The 23,737-nt window shown below is 37.6% G+C and overlaps 1 protein-coding gene across 2 annotated transcripts in view; it reads right to left on the bottom strand.

Moving 5' to 3' along the window:
* The window catches only part of LOC134529286 (1,4-alpha-glucan-branching enzyme), a 168,355-nt gene that overhangs the window by 119,405 nt on the left and 25,213 nt on the right, over window positions 1-23,737 (bottom strand). Inside the window, exons 8-9 of one of the 2 annotated variants that reach the window (XM_063363193.1) lie at window positions 11,880-12,089; window positions 8,331-8,402 (exon numbers count right to left, since the gene is read on the bottom strand). In XM_063363193.1, the coding sequence (XP_063219263.1) occupies window positions 8,331-8,402; window positions 11,880-12,089 (282 nt within the window). The remainder of the gene's footprint in view (window positions 1-8,330; window positions 8,403-11,879; window positions 12,090-23,737) is intronic. The other variant, XM_063363194.1, reaches the window with a different exon arrangement.

Genomic DNA, 23,737 nt, shown 5'->3' with positions numbered 1-23,737 from the left:
CTGCTGTACTATGGACCTACATCTCCTGATGGAGCTGCCATGCTTTTACCTGTCTTGATGCAGAGGGCTCCAAGCCTTATTTTCATGGGCCCTTGCCACTGCATGAGTTGCATCCTGGCATAGACTGGCAAAGAGATAAGTCCACCCCAAGAAGTTATGCTTATTACGAAAGTCAAAATTCCTTCTCGCTCAGTCACTTGCTGTGAGTGGACTCAGTTTCACCAGAAGCTCAAAATAATGACCTAGAATTTTTTTTTGTTTTCTCTAATGAAGTCTAGTTTTTATTGTAAAAATGTGAATCTTTTAATGTAAGAAAATAAAACAGGACATTCACCTTTGTATGTAATGTTCTCCATTAATTAATATAATATTTAACAGGCGAAATTAATGTAAGATTAAAAGTCAAATGGGAAATATATTAAAAACTCAATAAGTGTACTACGGTTGTTCTTTGGCCACGTTAAACCTCAGGCAAACTAAGTTTGTATTTATTTATCGTTCTCAGTTGCCTCCTTTTTGTAAAGCCTTAAGAATTAAATTATTTTATAATATACTATATTAAAATTAAATTATATTAATAATAAAATTAAATATTTTAAATATTTTTTAAATCTGGCTTAATTTGTTACCAAGCATTCAATCTACAATCCACATTTACAAGTAAACAGAAGAGTGTTTCCTATTTACAATAAAATTTATTTTACCTGCGCTGCTTCTCTCTGAACACATTCTGATACTTGTCTGGCCTACATGATACTTCCTTACTTTGTTGTTTGTATAATATAATAAGGCCTTGTTTGTCACGCGGTTTGATCCTGATATTTACGGAAAAGAAATTAATGTATACATCTCAAATTAGCTTAATATTATGCATGTCAAAGCCGTGAACCTAAGGACAAAATATGACTCCTATGCGTCGTTTCATATATCAGTTTTCGAAGAAGACTTTTCTCAGCTAGCACCAAAGCTTTCTCAGTTTCGAAAATCTCATTGGTTCCTACCGTGGTGCCTGGAGGAGCATCGTAAAACTGTTTTTGTGCATTCAATATGAAAGAGTGGGAATTATTTTACCAAAATGTTAGAGGTCTTAGAACAAAATCTGTTGAATTTTTGGATAATCTTCTTAGCTCTCACAATGATATAATCTGTTTAACTGAAACCTGGCTTAATAACTCTAATAATAATTTTCATTATTTCAATGACAATTATCATATCTTCAGGAATTATAGAGAGGCTTTGCTGACTGAGAAAAAAATGTGGTGGTGATGTTTTAACAGCAATGAACAAACACACCTTTCCTTCAGTTCAACTTATCAATTCTCTAGATTATCCAGGAATTGAAGCTGTGTGGATGAAAATTAAAACTTAAAAACTAACAAATTTCTCATTCTCTGTAATATCTACTTACCTCCACATACTACTCTAAATTCATTTCAGTCTTATTTTTAAGTGCTTGAAATTAAACTTGCCTGTTATCAAAATTTGTTTGAAAACAGCAGTAGTAACTATTTTAGGTAAAATCATCTTTCTAGATTCAGGTTATGTTGTCAGATGATGATGATGATGGAAGATGATGATGATGATGATGATGATGATGATGATGATGATGATTATTATTATGATGATTATTATTATGATGATGATGAAGATGATGATGTTGATTTGTTTTAGCCCATTGCTGAGTGTTGTGAGCAGCCATGGTGGTGTCAGCCTTAACGGGCCTCCCTAGTAAAAATTTTTAGCGCGTTGGGCCACTGGCCATGTGCTACAGCCAGTGGTTGGGCGGGGCGATATACCTGAGCCTGTCGCCTGCGCCGCGGTGGTGGGGGGAGAGGGCGTTTCAGCGAGGGGGGCGGAATAATGGGAGGGTTGGAGGGGAAGGCTCTTTTGTCATTGTTTTTTTTTTTCCTAACCTAAGTTAAAACTAAGTGTGTAAGGGAGGGGTCTAGGTAGGGAAGACTCTAAGTGCATCTCAGGGCAAGCCCTATACGCTCTAAACATGCGGGTTTTTAACCATGCAGAAAAGGTCACGTGCATCATGTGCTAGGAGGGGATTGGCCAGCCATGGCAGATGTTTTTGCCATGACTAACTCCCCTCACTCTTAATTCTAGACTAAAACTAGATAAGTTGGGCCCAGGTAAAACCTCCATAGACAGAGGGAAAACCCTGGGCACATACATGCGGGATCCAAAGGTCATGCATTATTACAAGCAGGTGGATTACAGGAATAGAAGGATGGTCCTGGAAGAAGAGTGGGGCGTGGTAGAAGTTCTACTATGCAAGGGGTGGGGCACTTGGACTTTAAGTCCGCATTGGTTTGGTCAGGTCTGGTCTTTTGGGGGCGGCTTATGCCGTTTCCCGTCGTGCTGCCAGTTAGCACTCATTGTGGCTGTGTAATATGATCGTGTAAGAGGGGCGGTCGCGAACTGTGGCGTCGGACTAGACTCCAGAGTGGTGACAGAGCTTCAGGTCGACCTGTCGCCAGTAAAAGGCTGTCGGTCAGTTAGAGAAATTGCCACCATCTGTCATTGAAAAGTCCTAGCTGTGTGGAGTCCATTTGCAGCTCATACCTGCGTTATCTGCAAACAAGATCGTGGCAAGAAAGGTGACAGTTTTTCCCTTTCGCTACATTCAACCAAAAGGACAAATTTCTCGCATTGCCTTGCTTGCTTCCTGACAGTGTTTATTAACTTGAAACATTAAATTAGTGTTGCGATCCAGTCCATATCCATGAAATGCAAACAATCGTCAATTCTAATTAAAACATTTATTTTTATTTTTTAATTAACGTTCTACATAATTAAGAGATTTACATACATTAAAAAAAATGCTGTCACCAAAAATCGATGCGTTAGCTTGTGTTTTCAGAAAAAATTTTGTAAAAATTATATAATTAAAAAATTTCCAACATTATACTTTCGAACTGACATTTGTGTGATGAATGGTTTTGCACGAACAGTTACACTTTCATTCATAAAAGTCTTTCGCACCGCGACGAGAAATCACGTCCTACTAATAGTTGAGTAATAAAACTGGGAATAAAATGATGAAAATAATATTAAATATTTTTACTCTTAGACACAAATCGCAATAAAGACAAACAAAATTATAACTTACTTCCTGAAGAAAAAGTGTATGTCAAACTCACTTTAAAATTGTGTAGAGAAAAAAATGTTAGGAACAAACAAGTGTTCCCACCAATGACACATCGTCAAATTTGTATTCTAGAGTTCACGTCGTATTTAGTTACACTTAATATTACTGCATATTATTATTTTCTGGCACTTATTACATGTTTAGCATTTTATTTTTTTGCATATATTTTTTTAATGACTTTAACGTTGCACAATATGATGAATAAATATACACGATGAACTGGAATCCCGTTCCGAGTTACATACAGACTGTTTACGAGCAGTGTAAATTTCTTAGCTGTTGCAACAGCGACCTACAGGTGGATTCAGACTGCAGGCTTAGTCAGTCACGCTGAATCCACCTGAGTTCAGATTTTATCGAAGACAAGCGCGGGTGGTATGGAAGAACTCAGTGTGCACTGACTGTTGTGCTCAAGGTGTCAGTGAAGTGTAAAGCTGGAATCACGGGCGAAAATCTGTAGAATAAATCGAAAAGTGCTATACCGAAAGTATAAAGTTGAAGCTTGTCAAGTAAGTTCAAGAACAAAATAAAAAAGAAGAAAATTTGTTTTCTTGAATCTACTTTTTTTAGAAAAGTATACATACGGGGGTTATTTTTTTTTTTCAACCTCCGATCGGCTGTAATAAAAAAAACAGGAATGAATTGGGAAATTATTTTAATGTCAAAAGAAATGTACATCTTTACTCTATTTTTCCACATAATCACCGTGCAGATTGAGGCATTTGTCGTACCGATGTACCAGCTTTCCAATACCCTCTGCATAAAATGATGCCTCCTGCCTATTCAGCCACGTTTTAACAGTGCCCTGCAGTGTGATTACAGTTTCATTTCTCCATGGCATGCCCATTAATCGATACCCTAATCGCTCGTACACGAATCGACACGTCTCGTAGTGTTTACCCCGTTCCACCAACCATGTTGAGCGGCCAACTCACACCTCAGTTGAAGATGGGAAGTGTTTGATCACCCTCCTGACAGTCCGGATTTGGCACCGAGTGACTATCACCTTTTCCCCACGTTGAAAAAGTGGCTTGGAGGACGACGCTTCAACACCAATGATGAACTGCAGAGCACTGTTAAAACGTGGCTGAATAGGCAGGAGGCATCATTTTATGCAGAGGGTATTGGAAAGCTGGTGCATCGGTACGACAAATGCCTCAATCTGCACGGTGATTATGTGAAAAAATAGAGTAAAGATGTACGTTTCTTTTGACATTAAAATAATTTCCCAATTCATTCCCTTTTTTTATTACAGCCGATCGGAGGTTGAAAAAAAAACCTCGTACATACAATATTATTTAAAATTAAAATAAAAATGTTTAGTCCTTGAGTATAAATGTACTGAAATATTTTTTTAGTTAATTAATTTTTTCATGCGAAGAAATATTTAATTGTTAAAATCACGAGAACATAATTTATTACATTTATGTATTCCAAAAGCTTATTTTTAAGATCGACTAAGTATATGCTATTCAATTTGCCCAAGAATTTTACTGAAATAGGAGAGCATTACAAAAACACAATTTAACTAATGTAGGTATTATCACAATAAGTTATGTTCATAAACTATATTAATGGGAAACAAATATTTATCATTTAATGATATGCAACTTTTTCCTTTGAGGTAAAAATTGAGGTATTTTTAATGTAATAAGTAAATCCTCTCATAAAATTTACTGCAACTAATATTCTTCATTGTCTGTCATATTATGATTCCAAACAGTTTAAATCAACTGAAACATGAAATAAAATAGTAAGGTTAACCATGAGGTGTGGAAGAAATTAGAGATTGCTTCGTAAAATGTGTTAAAAATTTCTCGTGAAATATTGTGATTATTATGTTCGTACATAATGTAAAAAAAAATCAATACTTAAATGAAATTCAACACACTTTGTATTGCAAATTATTAAACATATATTTTAAAAACACATGTGCGTATGTAAGTATAATTGTTATGTAATACATGATGAACAATAACATTACCGATACAACTTCCCTTCCAAATAACTTTCACCCAAAGATAAGGCCGCGGACAAATTATACACACTGGTCGCACGAGGAGCTGAAATAAGTCTTATAAGAAAGCCGGCCGGAGTAATTCTTTTCAAGCCAAAGCTAAAAGTAATGGATGTTGTTTGTCTAAAGCAGGCAGTGAAATGACATACAAGTTTACAGAATAGCCATATAAGATCTTTGACGCTTCTTATCCCGTCAGTGGACTGTACGCGAAGAACCAACTGCATGGCCCGCCGCCAGTTTTATACTTACGTATGAATACACTTGTAAACGTTGGTTTGTATACTTATGTATGTTGCCGACATCTATAGGTATTCTTTGGCAGCTCAATGTGGATTCATTCGAACACGTTTGCGCTAAACACGACATATTTTTTACATAAGAGTGACATCGCGCACTGAAAAAAAGTTCCAGGTCTGTAACGCAACAGTGATACAAATATTACATAGTTCGAACATTTTCTGGAGCACGACATTCACTTTGGGTAATGCTAAGCTACTTGATAGGTACACTTTACCCGCTTTAAAAGTGATAACTTAAAAGTGTACATGGAAGCAGACTCAGCCATATGTTTATTGCTGTTGTATATGTCATAAACCTACTACGTTCAATACGGCCTGTAAGTAGAACCCATGTTTTTTTACGACTTGTGTACAAGCTGTGGTTGTAAAGTGAATTTATATTCTTAGTTAACTAACGTCTATCATAATATATTTGGAATAAGGCTACCTTAATTTTTTTCTAGATTGCTATATGGTTATATATATAAGAATTACTACAACGGAAATATCTGGAAATAAAAATCAAGGAAAAAAGCATGAAAGATTAAGGATTTTTTTTTTTCAACAACAAATAATTTATGGTTTAACTGCTTTGTGTACTATATAAAAACAGAACAAGCTTTCAAAATTTTACATTTTTTTTGATTATCCGTTATAGTTATGTCTTGTTTTAACTCATAAATATTTAAGTTGATTGCCAACATCACGAGTGTACAATAATTTATATCACAACGCTCCGGGTTGCAGGTAAAGTAACAGGTGTGACATTTTATCAGAAACGCGTTCTAATTATTCAGGCCCTTTAATTGGGCGTGACGGACCATGTGCCAAATATGTAATAATTATAAGTAGGTGAAGTATTAAAAAATAAAGAACTTGAAAGCAAAATAATGCATCTAACAAAAATAATTTGCAAGGTTCTTTCGTGGATTTTGTAATGTATGGGCAATATTTACTTAATTTTGGTTTTTGGATAAACTAATTGTGGTTAGTAAAATTTTAATAATTTTGTATAATTGCTGTAAACAATTTATTTCCTGCCCTTATTAATTAATCAACTTTTTAGAAATAAGTTTATCTGAAAATGTAAGTCATCTTTATTAAAAATTCCCACTATTTATACTTATTAACTTCAAAATGGTTTTTGAATTTTGTAATTAATAACGTACCATCCATAACTACATATGTGAGCGATCGGTCACTGACCCCATCTTCAATCCTCCTCGTGACTCCTGCGCCAGGAGGAACATTTATATACTTCTGACTAGCTTATTTAATATAGAACTTTCCTAGTTTTTATTTAATATTTATCATTCCATGAACATTTTTAAAACAGTGCAGACCATCAGATATCTATCTAACTAAAAAGCATAGCAAAATGACATTTAGTTTTAAAAATACGATTTTTCTTTTAACTTAACATACATTTTATATAAACCTACATTTTTAAGTATCAAAACTTTTATAAATATTTAACCATTTGGTTAATACCAGTATAAAATTTTTCCCCGGCGTTGTAAGATGTGTAAAATAATTTTGGAAAACTAAAATAATTTAAAAAAATATTGGGTGGTATAATAATTGTTTTTTTGAATTTTTATTAAAAATAGAAGGAAAAACAATGAAGTGTATTTTCATGTTAAAGTTAAATAAAAATTTTGTCGAATTAGCTAGCGAGACTGTAAAGCCACCAATAAATATTTTGTAAGACAACTTTCAATGTTTTGTTTGATCAGTTTCAATACTTTATTTCATAATACATGATCTAGTATTGTAAGCTTTAGGATATTTGTAGTTTAAACAAAAGCAATGTTTTAGAGATACACGAATATAGTCACAGAGTAAGTCGAGCACATGGTACTGTGGCGAGGCACACTAAAAGCAATTCTGAGAATTTCTTTCGGTCACGGGATTATCTTTTGTTGCCGGTTGTGGGTTGTCTCCCTGTCACGCACGCACGCACGCACGCACACACAGGTAGCCTGCCTCCCCTCCGGGCACGGGTTCCACCACCACGCTACCTGAGCTGTGGGCTGCGAGCTGGCTTCGCCGAGCGGCAGCACGAGACGGTGGAAAACTTTCAGGATTTGCAGAAATTGCATAAAAGAAATCTCGGAATTTAAAGCGATGACTATATGTTTTAAATACAAGAATTTCTTCAGAAAAAAATTATCTTTTTGCCTAGACTTGTACTTTTTTTCTGTCATTCTCCTAAGCAGTATAATATGGCCCCAAAGTTGGACAAGTTGGTGATTTTTTATTTCATATTTTGATAGAAAAAAACAAAAATGTAAACGTCTATGCAAAATTCGTGTAGTATCTTCTCGTGGGTGAAAAATTTTCAGATTCGTAGTGTCGATTAATAAAGTCCCATCATTATTTAAAAAACATAGTGTTCCGCTAACTTCTGATGCTACTAGGGAGGCCCCTTAACGTCCCTATGCTTGAAGAGGCAGGATGATTCCGCAGTGGTTTTACACTGGCTTCCGAGAGATGAAAGTGAAAGGAACATCACAAACCCCCAGTCCTGAACTCGGGGAGTAAGTTTGAAAAATCCTCCTACCCGGCTGGGAATGGAACCCAGACACCTTGGCTCAACAGCCACACACGCCAGACACTAAACCTAGTGGGCTTACATGTTCTCTATTATAGTGTTCCAAATCTGCACCATTATACTTTCTAAAGTGCTAGATGAAGATCACAACTGTTGTCATTGAAAAATTCTATAAAAAAATATTAGTTATTATTTTATGAGTAGGTATGCAAAGAACAATAATTTTAAATGAAATCTGAGATTGTGAAGCACAATCATATTTCAAAATCAGGTTATTTGGCATGAAATAACCCAAATGTAAAATTTTTGAAGCATACTTACCGGAAGCCGTCAAATTTGTATTCATCAACGTACCACCGTAGATTTGACAGTAGAAATCTTAACACTTCATATCTGCAATGGAAGGAAACTGCTCGGCTCAGTCAAAACAACAGAATTATATACCCACAAATTACTGAAAACATAACACACACAGGGTGTCTACCAGATCTAGTAAATGAAATTCCCTGATTTTTCCAGGTTTTCCAGGTCTAAAACTGAATTTTTCCAGGTTTTCTTTAACACAATTACGACATTCCAAGAAACTGAAAAAAAAAACTGCATAATATTACATTGACGGGTTTCAAAGTATTTCAACTTACTTAAATTAGTAAAAAAATTACCTTCTTCCAAACGTGGCCAAAGTGACTCAATTGATGGCAAATAAAACATGCTGCTACAAATATTTCACACACTTCCTTTTGCAAAAAAACATTAGTAAAAGGAAGCTCCCATCAATTTCGCAGTGACTCAACTTTTGCGTCTATTGCACTTACTTCAGAACGAGCCAAATCCAACATTCGAGCCTTCTTCAACTGCAATGCCTTGATCTCCTCTTCAACTCTTCTTTTTTCTGCCTTCTTCTTGTCTGTAGCTTCCTTTTCTTTTTGTTTTGTTTGCAGGGCTTCCTTACACCTACAACTAGCATTTCTTACATACTGTAACATGGACTTGGTGATATCAACATGCTCTACACCTCCAGAACATTGAACAAAGTCATGCATCTGTCTTTGTGCGATCAGTATTTCTTCCTGCAAGTTTTCAGTCAGCTGATTAGAATTCACTGAAAATCCTCTTTCCAATGATGCATTTCCATGGGAAAGTACCAACACCATCCTCACAAACTTTAGAAGGCCTGTTTTGGCAGCTACTGTATGTGCCTTAAGAATGAGCATCCACAAGTGATCAAGAAAAAGACGAGAACAGTGCTGCAGAATCTTGCGAGGAACATACCAACTGATATGATCACTCAATGTTATCAGCTTCTTGTCCTGATAGCCACCTGTCTTGAAGACAACATTCTAAACTGTACTTCACACGCTGTTTCCTCACACCCGAATTTAAAGCCACAGACGGACATAAGCAGGTAATTCCCTTGGTAAGATTGTACTTCAGGGGACTTTTGTCTTGAAGTTTTTTTACCATAACCTTTAGACAAGGCCTATCATTTTTCTGTAACAGGACAGACTTTTCTGGTACTTTCTCTTTCTTGATGGCATGGCGTACTGCATAACCCAACTTGATATTGTTAGCAGTCAATAGATTTTCCTGGTTATCTACATCCAATCGAGATACATTGCGTTTCTCCCTAAAGCTCTTCAGTATTTCTGGTTTCAAAAACTTTCCTGCCAAAGCTAATAAAATGTCTACCAGTGAATCATAGAGAAAAGGTGCCATGGGTGCTTCACTTTGGAACATTGTGAGAAACAATTCCAGCTCTGATGCTAAAGAGTGGAAGAATGTCAATTTTACTTCTAGAAGACTATCTTCAAGAGCACTTTTCACTACATTGAAAGAGACAGATGAAATAGAAACTTCACTAACAAATTTCTTTGGGTGGGGTAACGTTTTCATGGCACGCTCAGCAACTGCAGTATTTTCTAACCATCTGATTGCACAAAATTTCTTGGGAAAAAGCTCTGATCCAGTTATTCTAATGTAATCTGCCCTCCATTCAGGTACATGCTTAAACAAAAAGTAACTGTGCCTCAAAAAACTAAAAACGTCCCATTGTGTAACAGAAATTCCAGTTTTGAAAGCACCATGGACCGTATGAAGCCCACAGCTACCAATTTCTAGCAACGATGGCAAATCTTCACAAAAAGTGTCTGTGATATGTATTTTCAAAGCTAACAAAAATGTCCAGTTTACGTTGAGGGCATCCATAGATACTTAAAATTTAATGCACCTGTCGGTATAATCTGAACGTGGGAAGCACATGCTGCAGCACGTCACGTCAGCAGGATAACAGACCATCTTAAACCAGTTTGTATTACGTGATTTGATGCCACTTCCGAATCCGATGGTAAATAAAAGAAAATGGATGTGGGAACTGTTCGTTATTTGCCATTCAAAAATAAAAATGGGAGGGGATACACATGATGCCACGTCAATGCAAGCTGATCAATAAACAAAAAACGTATTGCCAACTACAACCTACCAAACAAAAATTCCCTGATTTTAAAAAAATTCCCTGATTTTTCCCTGATTATTCCCTGATTACAAAATTCCCTGATATTTCCAGGTTTTCCAGGTTTTCCAGGGTCAGTAGACACCCTGCACACAATGTATAAGAATTGAAAGAAGTATTACACAAACTATTTCAGTTGAGTGTATTAATTATTCTTTGATAAAAAAATGACAGTAGAAACATCACACATACGAAAGCCACCAACCTCTACCAAATTAAAACATTGAATATTTTGAAGGCCTTTAAAAATGAGGTTGTCTGAATACCACACTAGATGTAAAATAAAGCCTAGACTTCAGTTGGTTTAGGAAGACTAGATATTTTACACTATTCTGTTTTCATGTTCTGCTTGTTCAAATAAATGCCACGAAATACAATATATTTTATGTTTTTGGACACATTTCATCACAAGTTTTTTTTTAAATCAATACAAAATAAACAAACCATTTACCCTAAACATGAAAACTGTAAAAACTAGTGCTTATTTTATCTGTTTATGTTGTAGAAAATTTCTGTATCCATTCTCCTACACTATAATAGAGAATTTTTATCAACAAGTTATTATTTCATTTAGCAGTTTCTAATTTAAATGTAAACCAAGTGTGTATTTTGCTTCACATAATTCACTAATCACAATAACCTGAAAGAGTTTTAATTTTTAATATTTATTGATCTTACTAACTTTTATGCCGATAGCTTACTACCTAAACTATTCCTAATCTCATATTTAAAAACTGAGTACAATACATGGCTTAACCCGGATTCGAATACAGAATCCTTCTTACTAAATTTGTACTTTGATAAATAGCACCACAGTGGTCAGAATTTGGAAAATACTGCTGTAGATTGCTTCAAAAAAGTTTTATTAAAAAACAGCTTCCTTTTAATGTGATCATTAAATTAAAGAAAGAAAGTTGTGCAACATAGATCAGGAATGAAAGAAGGATGAGAACTGTCACATCAGTCATGGTATAGCTATTAGAAAGAATGTTTCTCTGAAACGGTTGTAACAGCAAACCAAATAGGCATAAGTAAGTTCTAGCAAGAAAACCACTATTTCTTTAATAATAATAAAAAAAAAACACACACTCCAATATATTAAACACTAAAAAAAGTTACACAATTTTTGCCTGTATTCTCACAATTTTAGTATACTTTTTTTTTTAAACTAAAGGTTATAAATTTTTTTAATGCTTTGTGGATCAAACATTGAATTATCTTTTCATCCCAAAATAAAGAAGCAAAAAAAGTTACATATCCGTGTTAATTTAGAAAAATTTTCCACAAATTAAAAACATTCTTTGATTAGGAGTTAAGTTAATATAAATTTGCACCTTTCAGCTTAAGCTGTTAAAACTCACTCTGAATAGTTGAAGAGGCGACTGTCCCACAGCAGGTGATCCCCACGAGCACCATCGTGGAAGAAACAACTATTTGTGCCATCAAACTGGTTCAAACCATCAAGTACGTTTTTGGATGCGTGAGAGTGAACGATATCCAGCATCACAAATAAGCCACTCGCATGTGCTGTGTCCACCAGTTCTTTCAGCTGCTCGGGGGTTCCATAACGACTGAAAAATTCAATAGTTATATTTACAAATGTTCTTTCAATCAAAAACAATGAATACACAAACTATGTATTGTACAAAGAAAATGAGTATTTATTAAGCTCAATTAACAAATTCATTATTAACTATGCCATCCATTTTGTAACCAAAAAAATATACATCATAGATAACTTTTAACATAAACACCCTACTACTATCTATCCTTAATAACTTTCTAAACAAATAACATAAAAATTTCTTAGTAATGTTACAGTATATACCAATTAAGATATTGTTATAAACTAAAGTGTACAGGGCAAGATTGGAGAGAGGAACCAGGCTACGACTTGGTCTAACATATAGCAGCCCCAAGAATGCAAACCAATTTCAGTTCAGCATACCACAACACAAACTAAGTTCAACGGTTTCATTCTGCCATGTGCCACCTCACACTAAAGCAGAGTTAAGATAGTCTCACAGCCCCACACCTGCTCTCCATGTGTGTGGCATTATAAACATCTCAAGTCACACACAGTCATCCAAAATATTTACTCTTCTCTGTGTGTATACATTGAAAATTGTGTATGCTGAGGAGATAACCAACATCCAACACAGGGTGGCTACCAAACTGTAAAGAATAAATTCCCTGACTTTTCCCTGACTTTTCCAGGACAATAATTTTTATTCCCTGACCATGCCTAACAATATCATCAATTTTTTAAAGCGTAAAAACTTCTTTTTTTGCATATTAACTAACTTATCAGAGAACATACACTAATATATGTCAAAACCAAAATCAGACAAACAATAATAGTCACATAATCCCACACACTTACCGTATTTACTCTGTCATGATAATTTGTTACATCTTGAGGTTTAGTTAGTAAAACACACATATACACTATTTATACACACTTTTAAAAAACCATTTTTGAGAGGTCTGTAATTTTCATGTCAATTATTTGTCTCTGAGCTTCAAGTAATATCCTAGCACCTTAGCTTTCTTTTCTACAAGTTACCTTATTTACTCTGTCATGATATTGTGCTACATCTTGAGGTTTATTAGGTAAATCACGCGCACTATTTATTCACACTTTTAAGAAGCCATTTTTGAGAGGTCTGTAATTTTCATGTCAATTATATTTGCCTCTCTTTGAGCTTCCAGTAACAGCCTTGCTTTCTTTTCTACAAGTTCCTTCAAATCGTTACTTGCTTTCTTCTTTATTGCTTTCAAAGTATCCTTCTGCAGATCTTCTTTTTGGCGTAAATCAGCAGCTTCCTTTGAGCGTGCACGAGCGTTTCTAGCAGCATGAATCAAGCTTTTAGTTATTGTAACGTTGGACACTCCTCCTGCAGCTTTAACAGCATCATACACCATTCGCCTAGCGATTAGACTCTCTTCTTTCAGGTTTTCCACCACACAATCTGCATTGACTGAAAACCCTCGTTCAACATTGCTATTACCATGTGACAGCACCATCACCAGCTTCATTACTTTGCATAAATTCTTTGTATTGTCATTACACAAACTCAGCCAGAAGTGATCAAGCCTCTGTTGAGTTCGTGAATAGCTGTGTAACAACGCTGTAACACCAGGGCGTTTGCATAGATCCCTGTACTCTGACGCAGCTCGATCTGCACACAAACCATCAATTAGCTTGTTGTCAACTAAAATTGACAGAAGTGTCTCAAGGCATTTGGATGCCACATTCACCTCGATAGCCACAGCTGGGTCAAAACAGGACAAAGCTTTAGTTACTTTGAGCTTCAAAGGTGATCTTTCAAAAAAATTTTTTGTGATTGTCTTTAAACACATTAGACATTCTTTACGAAAGACAAGAATGTCAAGGTCTGTGACTTGTTTAGTACCCCTAACCTCTCTACATTTCCTAATGGCACTTCTAGTAGAATGCCCTAGCTTTACTTCTTTCACATTCAAGAGGTTTTCTGATTTATCTATGTCCAGCTTGGTGAGGGAACACTTTTCCAGCACATCGGACTTCATAAATCTGTCCATTATGTTTCTGCAAGTTGACGACAATGCACAATGCAAAAAAGAGGCCATTGGAGCATCGCTTTGAAACTCTCTTAGGAATGGTTCAATGTCTGAAGCCACAGTTTTGAAGAAGGCAAGTTTAGCACCCAGTAGAGGATCTGCGACACATTTTTCAACAATAGTGAAGCTGGCAGATTGGTTGTATTTCTTTTCTTTCAAAGTCGTTTCCACAAAGGTTACAACATTAGGTAACATTTCTATTGCCCTCTGAGCTACAACTTGATTCTCTAACCACCTAACAGAGCAAAATTTCTGTGGAAACAGAGTACTGGAAGTCCAAGTAGTATATTCTGCTCGACGTGCAGGAGAAAACTTAAACAAATTATACAAGGCTCGCAGAAACGTGACAATATCCCAACCTGTGACTGTGATTCCAGCCTTAAATGCACAGTGCAATGTATGCAGTCCACAACTGCCCATGTCCAAAATCACTTGTTCGATTTCATCTTCTTTCATCGAAGCCTTCAAATCCTTGAGGAACTTGTAATTAACATTTGGACCATCCATAGAAACTTGGACCAATTTCTTTAGGAATGGTCGAGCACAGCCCAAGAAACCACTAAGTAAGTCATGCGCAGTGGTATGGCCAAGAAATACTGAAGTCAGATACCGAGTTGTAGCTTCTCCTCTGACTGTGTCCCAAAAACGAATGTTGATGTCCATTTGTTGTTTGTTTGATACTTTATTTAGACTCTCGTCAAATCCTACCGTAACATGATCAGAATCTCCAATTACCTGCAAGAGCTCATTTTTAAAATATGGACTTAGACCATACAATATTAAGTAACCATGTTTATCTCGCTGTAGTTTAATTTTCTCTGCAATTTTACTGTCCGGAAACATTATTGGGAAAAGATCAACGTCTTTAGCAGATGTACGCATAGATTTGTGTGTCGTTACAGCATGAAGAGTAAAAAGTATTTCAGCCTTTGTAACGTCTTCCCCCAACATAAAATTGTCCAGTTGTTTACGAGCCGCTACTGGCTGTGGATTATCGCAAGAAAGGATAGACTTTTCATTTCTTACCTGCTGAGTGGTAGTGTACTCCAAATTAACCTCTTCAGACGGTTTACTTTCAAAGCTGACAGAATCCCTTGATGGAAAAAATGCAGCAAGGGGCATAGATACACTTCCTACAACCTTAAGGTGTTTCTTAGATTCTGAGTGACTCGTCACCGCTCGTCGCCCCATGTTACTTAAAGAAAATGTTGTCCGGCATAGTTTACATTTTGCTGAATGTGGAGATCCTTCAACTTCTTCCAGCCAAGAAAACTTTGGATCGTAAAGCCAATCACGACTGAATCTGCACTTCTTCCTTGCAGACGACATGCTTGCCTTTAAAACAGAGTATTACAAAAATATTAAATGTTTTAACCATTCTTAAGGGGGATGAAAAGGTAAACAGCAGTTCAAATGACTCAAATGTATAATTATGTACAAAATTAGAATTGTATTGTGATGAAAATTAAAAATTCAATATCTCCTTAAGTATTTGTAATTTCTTATCTCCGCCGGGTTTAATGAAAAGAGGAAGTTAAAGAGCATATAATAAAAGTATTTTCGGATTTTTAGCCATTTTTTTCCGCAAATACCGCTACTCTACATATTTACCGACAAATGCTTCTTTTGGTCTGAAAACGTATCGTCATTAAAGAAAGCGTTATCTTATCGATGTTTATTTTCTTCGTTTTTTCGAAGATTTTTAAATTCCCCCCCCCCCCCCCCCTTTTTCGTATAGTTTCCAAGTTCTTCAGGCATGTTTGGAAATCTCCGAAAAACTGCAAAAATAGACATCATAAAGGTAGTTTTTTTAATTGACTACTTTTTATCACTAAAGAAGCATTTTTCATTAAAAAAAACTATGCCGCTAATGCGCTACATAATATCAATAGTTTGGTAGACGATGAGTAGCTGCTACTCTTAATATTTACCATTCATTTTTCTTCCTGTATTGGAATTCATTAAAAAAATGGTTTACTCCATAAAAGTAATGGGCTAAAAATTTGAATATAACCGAATAAACAATTTAACTCATTACTCACCTCTTAGCTTTCAGCAACGGCAATATTCTTCCCAAGACCACGCGCTCATATCTGATCCCGCGCAATTTTTTTTTCCATCTTCTCTTCTACTTCTATTCTCTCCTTTTTATCTTCAAAACAAAGCCCGACTAGCTAACTAAATAATACTGAAAACCTGTACACGCCACTATTCAAAACGTTTACACAAAGAGGACAGCATTATAAAATAAATAGTACATCTGAAAAGTAAAACGTGAGAAGCACTACACGGTACACGACTGGGAACAAAAAAAAAGCACACACGTTTTCATCCCAAAACGTTCGTGTACTTGTACCACAGTTGACAATAATACGAGAAACAAAAATAAAACTATCTCGGTCATCTCGGTGTACTATGAGCTATAAAACTGGTACGCATAGAATAATTTGGTACACGTACCATGACTATGGTCGCAATACAATGCTTGCGCGCGCGCGCCAGCCAGTTGTTATCAGCAACGCAAACACAGCAAAGAGTTTTTCATGGACCCGCGACATCAAAAATGGCTTCATTAAAATGTCAAACTTCCTATAAATTAAAGTATTCAGAATTTCAGTTAATAATTCGCTACATACAATTAACGAAGACTGTGAATAATATTAAGCTGTAAAATGCTGCAGCAGGAACTTTAAACAAGATTTAATTCTTTCCCTGACTATTTGAAAAATTTCCTGACTTTTCCATGACTTTTCCCTGCTGGCAAAATTCCCTGACTTTTCCCGGTTTTCCCGGTTGGTCGCCACCCTGCAACACCTTAAAGTGAGAGTCACTGCAGCAATTGCAACAGTAACTTTGGACACAATTACAAAAACATAAATGGAGATAGAATACAGTTTACACATCACGAGACCTCTAATGGCACACACCAATAATGAAGTTTACAAAGGTAAGTACAAAAATTTAAGCTTTTGTGAAGATTTTAGGATGCCACATATCCATTAAATACTTATTTTAAAATAGCAGTTTGGAATCCCGGAAATCATTCTCAATGACCTCGTACAGAAAAACCAACACCACATCAACACAAAATGAAACCAACTATGAAACTAAATGGTAAGTATGAGCCGGTCGAATCCACAAATTTTACCAAATCTCTAGTATTAGAAAGATTGGAGATTCAAGGAAAAAGATTTGAAGAAAAATATTTGAGTAAATCGAGTAAATTCAACACTGGAAACTCTTAATTATACTACGCTTATTTATTTTTAACTTTGTACTTATTCTATTACCATTCCTCAAGATTCTGTAGTTTTAATATGTATGTAAGATGTATTAAAGAAATAAAATTACAATACATATCACATACTTTGTTCGCGAAATGAATACACACACACACATGCTATTCTTAATTTTCATAAAATATATTAACATTTTTGTGGAAACATGAAGTTTGGTGTGAAACATAGCTGTTTCTACGAGTTGATCGATGCCATTTATGAAAACGTTATGCAGAAGGACATAGATACTTGATAAGAAACTGTGCCGGAAATTAGGTATTTCGGCACAGTTTTTTTTTTAATTTCTTATTATAATTTTAAATTATTATTGGAAATTTTATTTTCTATATCATTTAGTTACAAAAGGGTAATTTACACTTTGTTAGGCTGGTGTACTCTCCTTAGTTAAACTTTGCGGCGGTGGTTCGAGGCACCTTTTGTCTCAGGGGCCAATCTGATCTTTTGCCAGACGTTAGCAGCCTGGATGACTTTTCTCTCGCTTGCAGTCACGTCCGGGGTTTGTAATATTAATTCCCTACATGACTAAAATTGCATAGAGCAGCTTCTGACGGGCAAGATCTATTTCCCAGAGAACCGCTGAGAGTAGCGCGTCTCGGCACGAACGAGTATCCCGTGGACCCCCGTTCCCAGCCATCGTTGCGTTTTTGTACCCGCTCACCCCCACCCCCACCCCACTTCAGTTCTGAGAATTTAGCCCAGGACCATTGACCTGACGTGATCCCCGCCAGGCAGTGACCGACTCCAAGGACGACTTGCCATAAAAAAAATATGTGTGCAAGGATGGACCACCCACGACATCTAGCGGCAGAAACAGTAATGTCTGCTTTGGGCGCCAGCTTGTGGAGCTGACCCCCGCGACACCTGTTGGCAAACTCGCAAACCTCCCAGCTACCTTCCCCTGGAGGCCGCCAGAGTACAACACCGGCTACTCGATATGGCCCTATGCTTCCTCCTCGCGTCCTGTAAAAGTCGATTGTGTGTTGCTTTCTGTGCCCGCCGGTAGAGAGCGGGGCAGTCGCTCTTCCGCGCAGACAACTGAAGTCGTGGCTACGACCACTTGGTCACCTCCGGAAATTTCCGGCCCAGAGCCGAGCCTTCCCCCTCTTTATCCCTAGGGCCTACCGCCTGTTTTAATTAGGAGCTTTGTCCGCCATCGCGGACTTGGTACTCTGACTTTGGCTACTTAACGCGTCATCTCTGCGTCCCCTGTGTTAAGAGGCTTTTCTCGGCAACGACGTACTCGTTCGAATCAAGAATATAGTCATCTGTCTTAAGGGATGTGATCCCAGCTTAAAATTTCTGTAGTAGCCAGTCAGTAATAACTATTATAACACAAGTCATGTCTTAATTTAAGTTTATTTCATGTTTTTAATTTTTTTTACTAAATGATTTCTGCCGCGTCATCCGCACATTTCTCGGTCCGCGCCTTTCTGATGTCGGCGCGAGACATCTCCTGAGCCCTGGAGCTACACCCTGTTTGGTGAGTTACTTCGGTCTATTTTTCCTCCCCGAATTCCCATTTGTTGGCCTTTTTGCTCCGACTGTGTTTGACTGTCTGGAAGCAGGTCTAATTCGTTTGGAATTTGGCTTGTGTTTCATACAGGGTCCAACATTTGGGCGCCGTAATTGCACCCATCATGTTGTCCAGGACCTCCAGCTTCATTTCTCTCTAAAAAGAGCTTCCTCCCAACCAGATGTCAAACTTGAAGCCCCGGGTGATATTTAACATATAACTTTTCCCTACCGCCAACGAAACAAGTTATATACCAGCGAGCAGTGCAATAGAGAACTTAGAACTTATCCAGTAAAAAAAACAAAAGTAAAATTGTTACAGCAATGAGTGGACGAAGCTACCCTGCTATACAACGTCTTTTTTATTGTTTAAAATATAGTATAACGTGTTTTAATAATTTTGGGCCGGCCCTCCTTTTTGTTACTTGTTAATATCTTTTATTGTGAAATCCAAACAAAGGAAAAACAGGTTTAATTTACCGTCTTAAATAAACCAGGGAAACCTATAGACCAATCCTCTTATGTAGTGTTTATTTATTTATTATTTACCTTTATCTATTTAACGATCCACTAGCTCCCAAGTTGCCTTTGTGCAGGGAGTATAAATTTGTCTTGCTCACCACCTCGTGCCCCCTCTGTGGTAATACTTGTATTTTTTATAATTTTCACCAGCTGTTTCCTAGGATTTTTTTATTAAATTAAAATAATATAATTTTAGGGCACGGGGGGGAGGGGGGGGGGGGTTTCAAAACCAATTTTAAAACAAAGTATTTCAATGAATCTCAAATATAGAATTTTTTCTACTAGAGCATTTATTTATAGCGTTATTAACACGAGATACAAGACTGCGATGCGCACAAGGTTCGGAGCATTTACATAAAGCAAGCCAAGCGTGCCTGGCTAGATTACAATGGTCTTCGCTATCTACCTCCCTCCGCTACCCACACATCGTCCCGCCTCAGGCTATTGTCACCTTTAGCGGCCTGAGAATTTCGGGCTTACAGAAGCCGCCGCGAGGAGTGGTGTGTATAAGCGTCGATGTTCTAGGTGCTTCGGGTGTCGGGTTGGCCTGAGATGACGTGACAGGTCACAAGCCCTCTAGTTCCTGCAAGAAGGATGCCAAGGGTATATAAGCGACGACGCCAGCCTCCGCGGGAGTTCTGAGGATTCAGAGAGTTCTGAGAGCACGGGAGAGTGTCTCCCCCTCAGGGAGTGATACTGGCGATACCTGTGTGATTAGCGAGAGGCGAAGAGGGCAAGTGGCCCTTGGTGAGCAAACCGGACCTATCGGGAGGCGACAAGTGATAGTTGAGGACTGTGCTGCGGCACGGCGTGGGTGAGAGTGCAAAGGAAGCAGACAAAGGCGGGCAGAAGAGCGAGCCACTGTTGAGCCAAGCCCCAGTGGAAAGTGTTAATGTTTTAATGATCAGTATAAGAAATTGTGTAGAGAAATCATGAGTGCAGTAATTAAATTTATAGTGTAGAAATTTGTAATACATAAAACTGTATTAATTAATTGGGCTATCCCTTAAGAACCCAGTACATCTCCCCACAAAAATTTTAACATATTTATTAACTCCACAAAAGCCATACATTGCTGTTTGTGCTGGGTATATGACACACAAGTTATTTAGTAAAAAATCAGAATGGCTTTGTTTAGAAGAAAAGCAGCTATGCATAATTATATGTGGTTAGTATAATTGCATGGCTTTAGCGGCCGCACAATATATTATTGAATACATTTTAAATTACATCTCTCTCAGCACAATAGCCCACCCTGAATATTCTTTCCAGAGCTGCCTCTCAGCTCTTTATTTTTCCAGTCAAGTATGTATCATGCCACCACACAAGTCTGAGCATTGCCACAAGCCCAATAAATTGTATTCATGGCAACTGTAAAACTGTTAGTGTGTAAATATTTTAATTTGCCAATTCTTCACGGACATTAAAAAATTAATTTTAGTTGTCACTAATTTAATCCTTAAACTTTAAATACAATGTTAAGAAATTAAACTATCTTTTGTGATTTCCCACCAACAAACCAGGAGTACAATAGGGGAAACAAAACTAATTGGACTGAGCACGCGCTGATATTCGTAGACGTAGTACAGAGTTCTCCCACAAGATGGGGTTAGCAGATACCTTCACTAAACAGCTGCCCAGACGGCATCAGTTTGTAGGTTTATGTTTGATGGTAGTATTGTTTTTTTCTTACTGTTCTCGTGTTCAGCCTGCGGAGTCGTAATGGCAGATTTAAAAGAACAAAGAGTGTATTAGAAAATTTGTTTCCTGCTTGAATAATTCGCCATGGAAGCTTATCAAATGCTTCAACAGGCTTTCAAGGAGGATACTATGAGCCGCACACAAGTTTTTGAGTGGTTTGGGTGCTTCAAACATGGTAAGATAAGTGTTAAAGACCATGCTTGTTCTGGGTGCACTTTAACATCTCGAAATGATGAAAACGTTGAAAAAAATCTGCCAAAATATCAACGAGGATCGTAGTTTCACGATCAACAAAATTTCAGAAGAGACAGGAGTGAGTTGGAGCTCGTGCCAGGGATTTGCAAATGAGACGTGCTGGCGCTAAATTTGTTCCTCGCCTTCTCAAACAGAATCAAAAAAAGATTCAATTAAATTTGAGTCAAGACTTGACAAAAGAGATTGAAAGTGATCCAAACTTTTTGACCAATGTCATTACAGGTGATGAGAATTGGTGTTACAGGTATGACCCAGAAACCAAGCAAACATCAAGCCAGTGTAAGACTCCCAACTCCCCAGACAAAAAAAAGCAAGACAAGTGAGGTCAAATATTAGGACAATGATCTTTTTTTTTTATATATATTCGTGGAATTGTGTACCAGGAATTTGTTCCCCCTGGCCAAACTGTTAACCAGCACTTTTCTTTGAAAGTTATAAGAAGTTTGCAGGAGGATGTGCTGTGCCGCCAACTAGTATCTTGGCACAATTTTGAATTTGAATTTTTTAAAAAATAATGTCTGCAGTTATTCTTTTGCTGCAAGAACTTAAACTTGTTCCTCCTCCTGTACACTCCCATTAAATCTTTGTCAGACCTGTCTCCCCAATTTTTCCCAGCCCTAGATACGATTTTTGCCAAATCTTTGTGAGTCAGACTGGTATCCGTTTATTCTTGCCTTGGCATACGAACGTCGCCTGTAATCCGCCTCCGATCCGTGATGAGAACTGCTATGTCCTGCAAGCTCTCAGGGCAGGCTAATTCTAAGACTTCGCCTGACGTGAGCCATTTTCACCAAAGTACAGTCACACCTCCGGGTCCTATAGAGCCTCTTTCCCACTGTCATCAGCAGCCCCCAAACACCCCACCTCTCCACGTTTTCCTGGGAACTCTGCCCAGAGCTTTGACCGGCCACTAACCCCGGCCAGGGTTGGCCTATCTGAAGGCCACGACTCCAGTCCCAAAAAAGTACATGCTTATGCCACCTGGCGGTAGTTTTGCGAATCACTTCCCCTGGGAGTTTGAACGCCTGCCCTCTGGCATCTCTCGCAGTAACCAGTACCCCGTAGTTCCTTCCCCTGCCACCAGAGCGCTGGCTTAAAACCTTTCGGTCCGAAAGCCGAAGCATCCCCCCTTTCATTCTTTAACTTCGCCTTTTAATTACGAGGCGCTGCCGCCCCAAATTTACTGCGCGCCGCGATTATGGACTGACCACTTTGTATCTTCGTCATCAGCATGCCTCTCCATTTTTCTTTTAAGATGTAATCAGCTAGATGAGGGATATGATTCCCACAACTGTAGCGATTAGCCTTTAGTCGGTCCATGTAGCTCTACCTCGTAGGAGTAGTCATGTTTTATTAATCATCAGTTATTAATTAATTTTTTTTAATCATGGAAACGTCCGCGACAACCAGGAGTCCGCGAACGCCGCGACTCCGGGCTGATCCTGGAAGCCATCTCCCTGTTTGGTGAGTTTTGACAACTTTTACTCCCCGACCATCATCGTGATTAGAAGGCATTTTCTGCCTATTTTGCCAACTGTCTGTTAATCAGTCCTGAACATATGTGTTTCGGATCTGTTCACAGACAGGGACCAAGTACCAGACCGTTTACAAGAACTGGACAGATTACGAGATCCGGACACATTCCAAGGACCAGATCAGTTCCCAAGCGCCGGATGTCTGGCCCTCTGACGTCCAGTCAGCTGTTCCACTTCGTCCAGCCATCGTCAAACCGCCAGCCCTTCAGTGTCTTTTAAACTTTTCGGACTACCATTGAACCACGACGTTGATCATATCTGACAGCCATAAATGTCTCATTAACACTTAAAATATCCTGGGACTGCGACTCAGTTTACTGTTACGAATTTTATTTGTATAGTGTTAACCATCCATATAATTGTCTAATAAGGGCCGGCCCATTCTTTTAATAATGTGATTGTAAATCCATGTTATATATATATATATTTTGTTAATCAATTTATAAAATATATAATGTGAAAATAATCAAAATAAAAATAAAAACAGAGGTACAAATATCTAGACCTTCTGAAACCAAAATATCCACTAGTTGCCCCCCCAGTCATCAGGAGAGTGAATTGAAACAAAGCTATAACATAACTAGGGTTTACTCTGTTATGACTGAGGAGTGTAACAGTGCGGAGGAAACACCCGGAACTTTAGCAATCAGGTAACTGGTTCCTTCATCATGAACACACCTCCGCACACAAACTGCCTTATGAGTGAACTGCTATTTGGCCTTTCAGGGGTGGTCTGTTGTTCCCCACCCTCCGTATTGGCCAGATCTAGACCTGTGAATTTTTTCTGTTCCC

This window comes from Bacillus rossius, chromosome 2, assembly GCF_032445375.1.
Source record: "Bacillus rossius redtenbacheri isolate Brsri chromosome 2, Brsri_v3, whole genome shotgun sequence".
Classification (NCBI taxonomy): domain Eukaryota; kingdom Metazoa; phylum Arthropoda; class Insecta; order Phasmatodea; family Bacillidae; genus Bacillus; species Bacillus rossius.
This window is presented reverse-complemented; position numbering and strand designations above follow the sequence as displayed.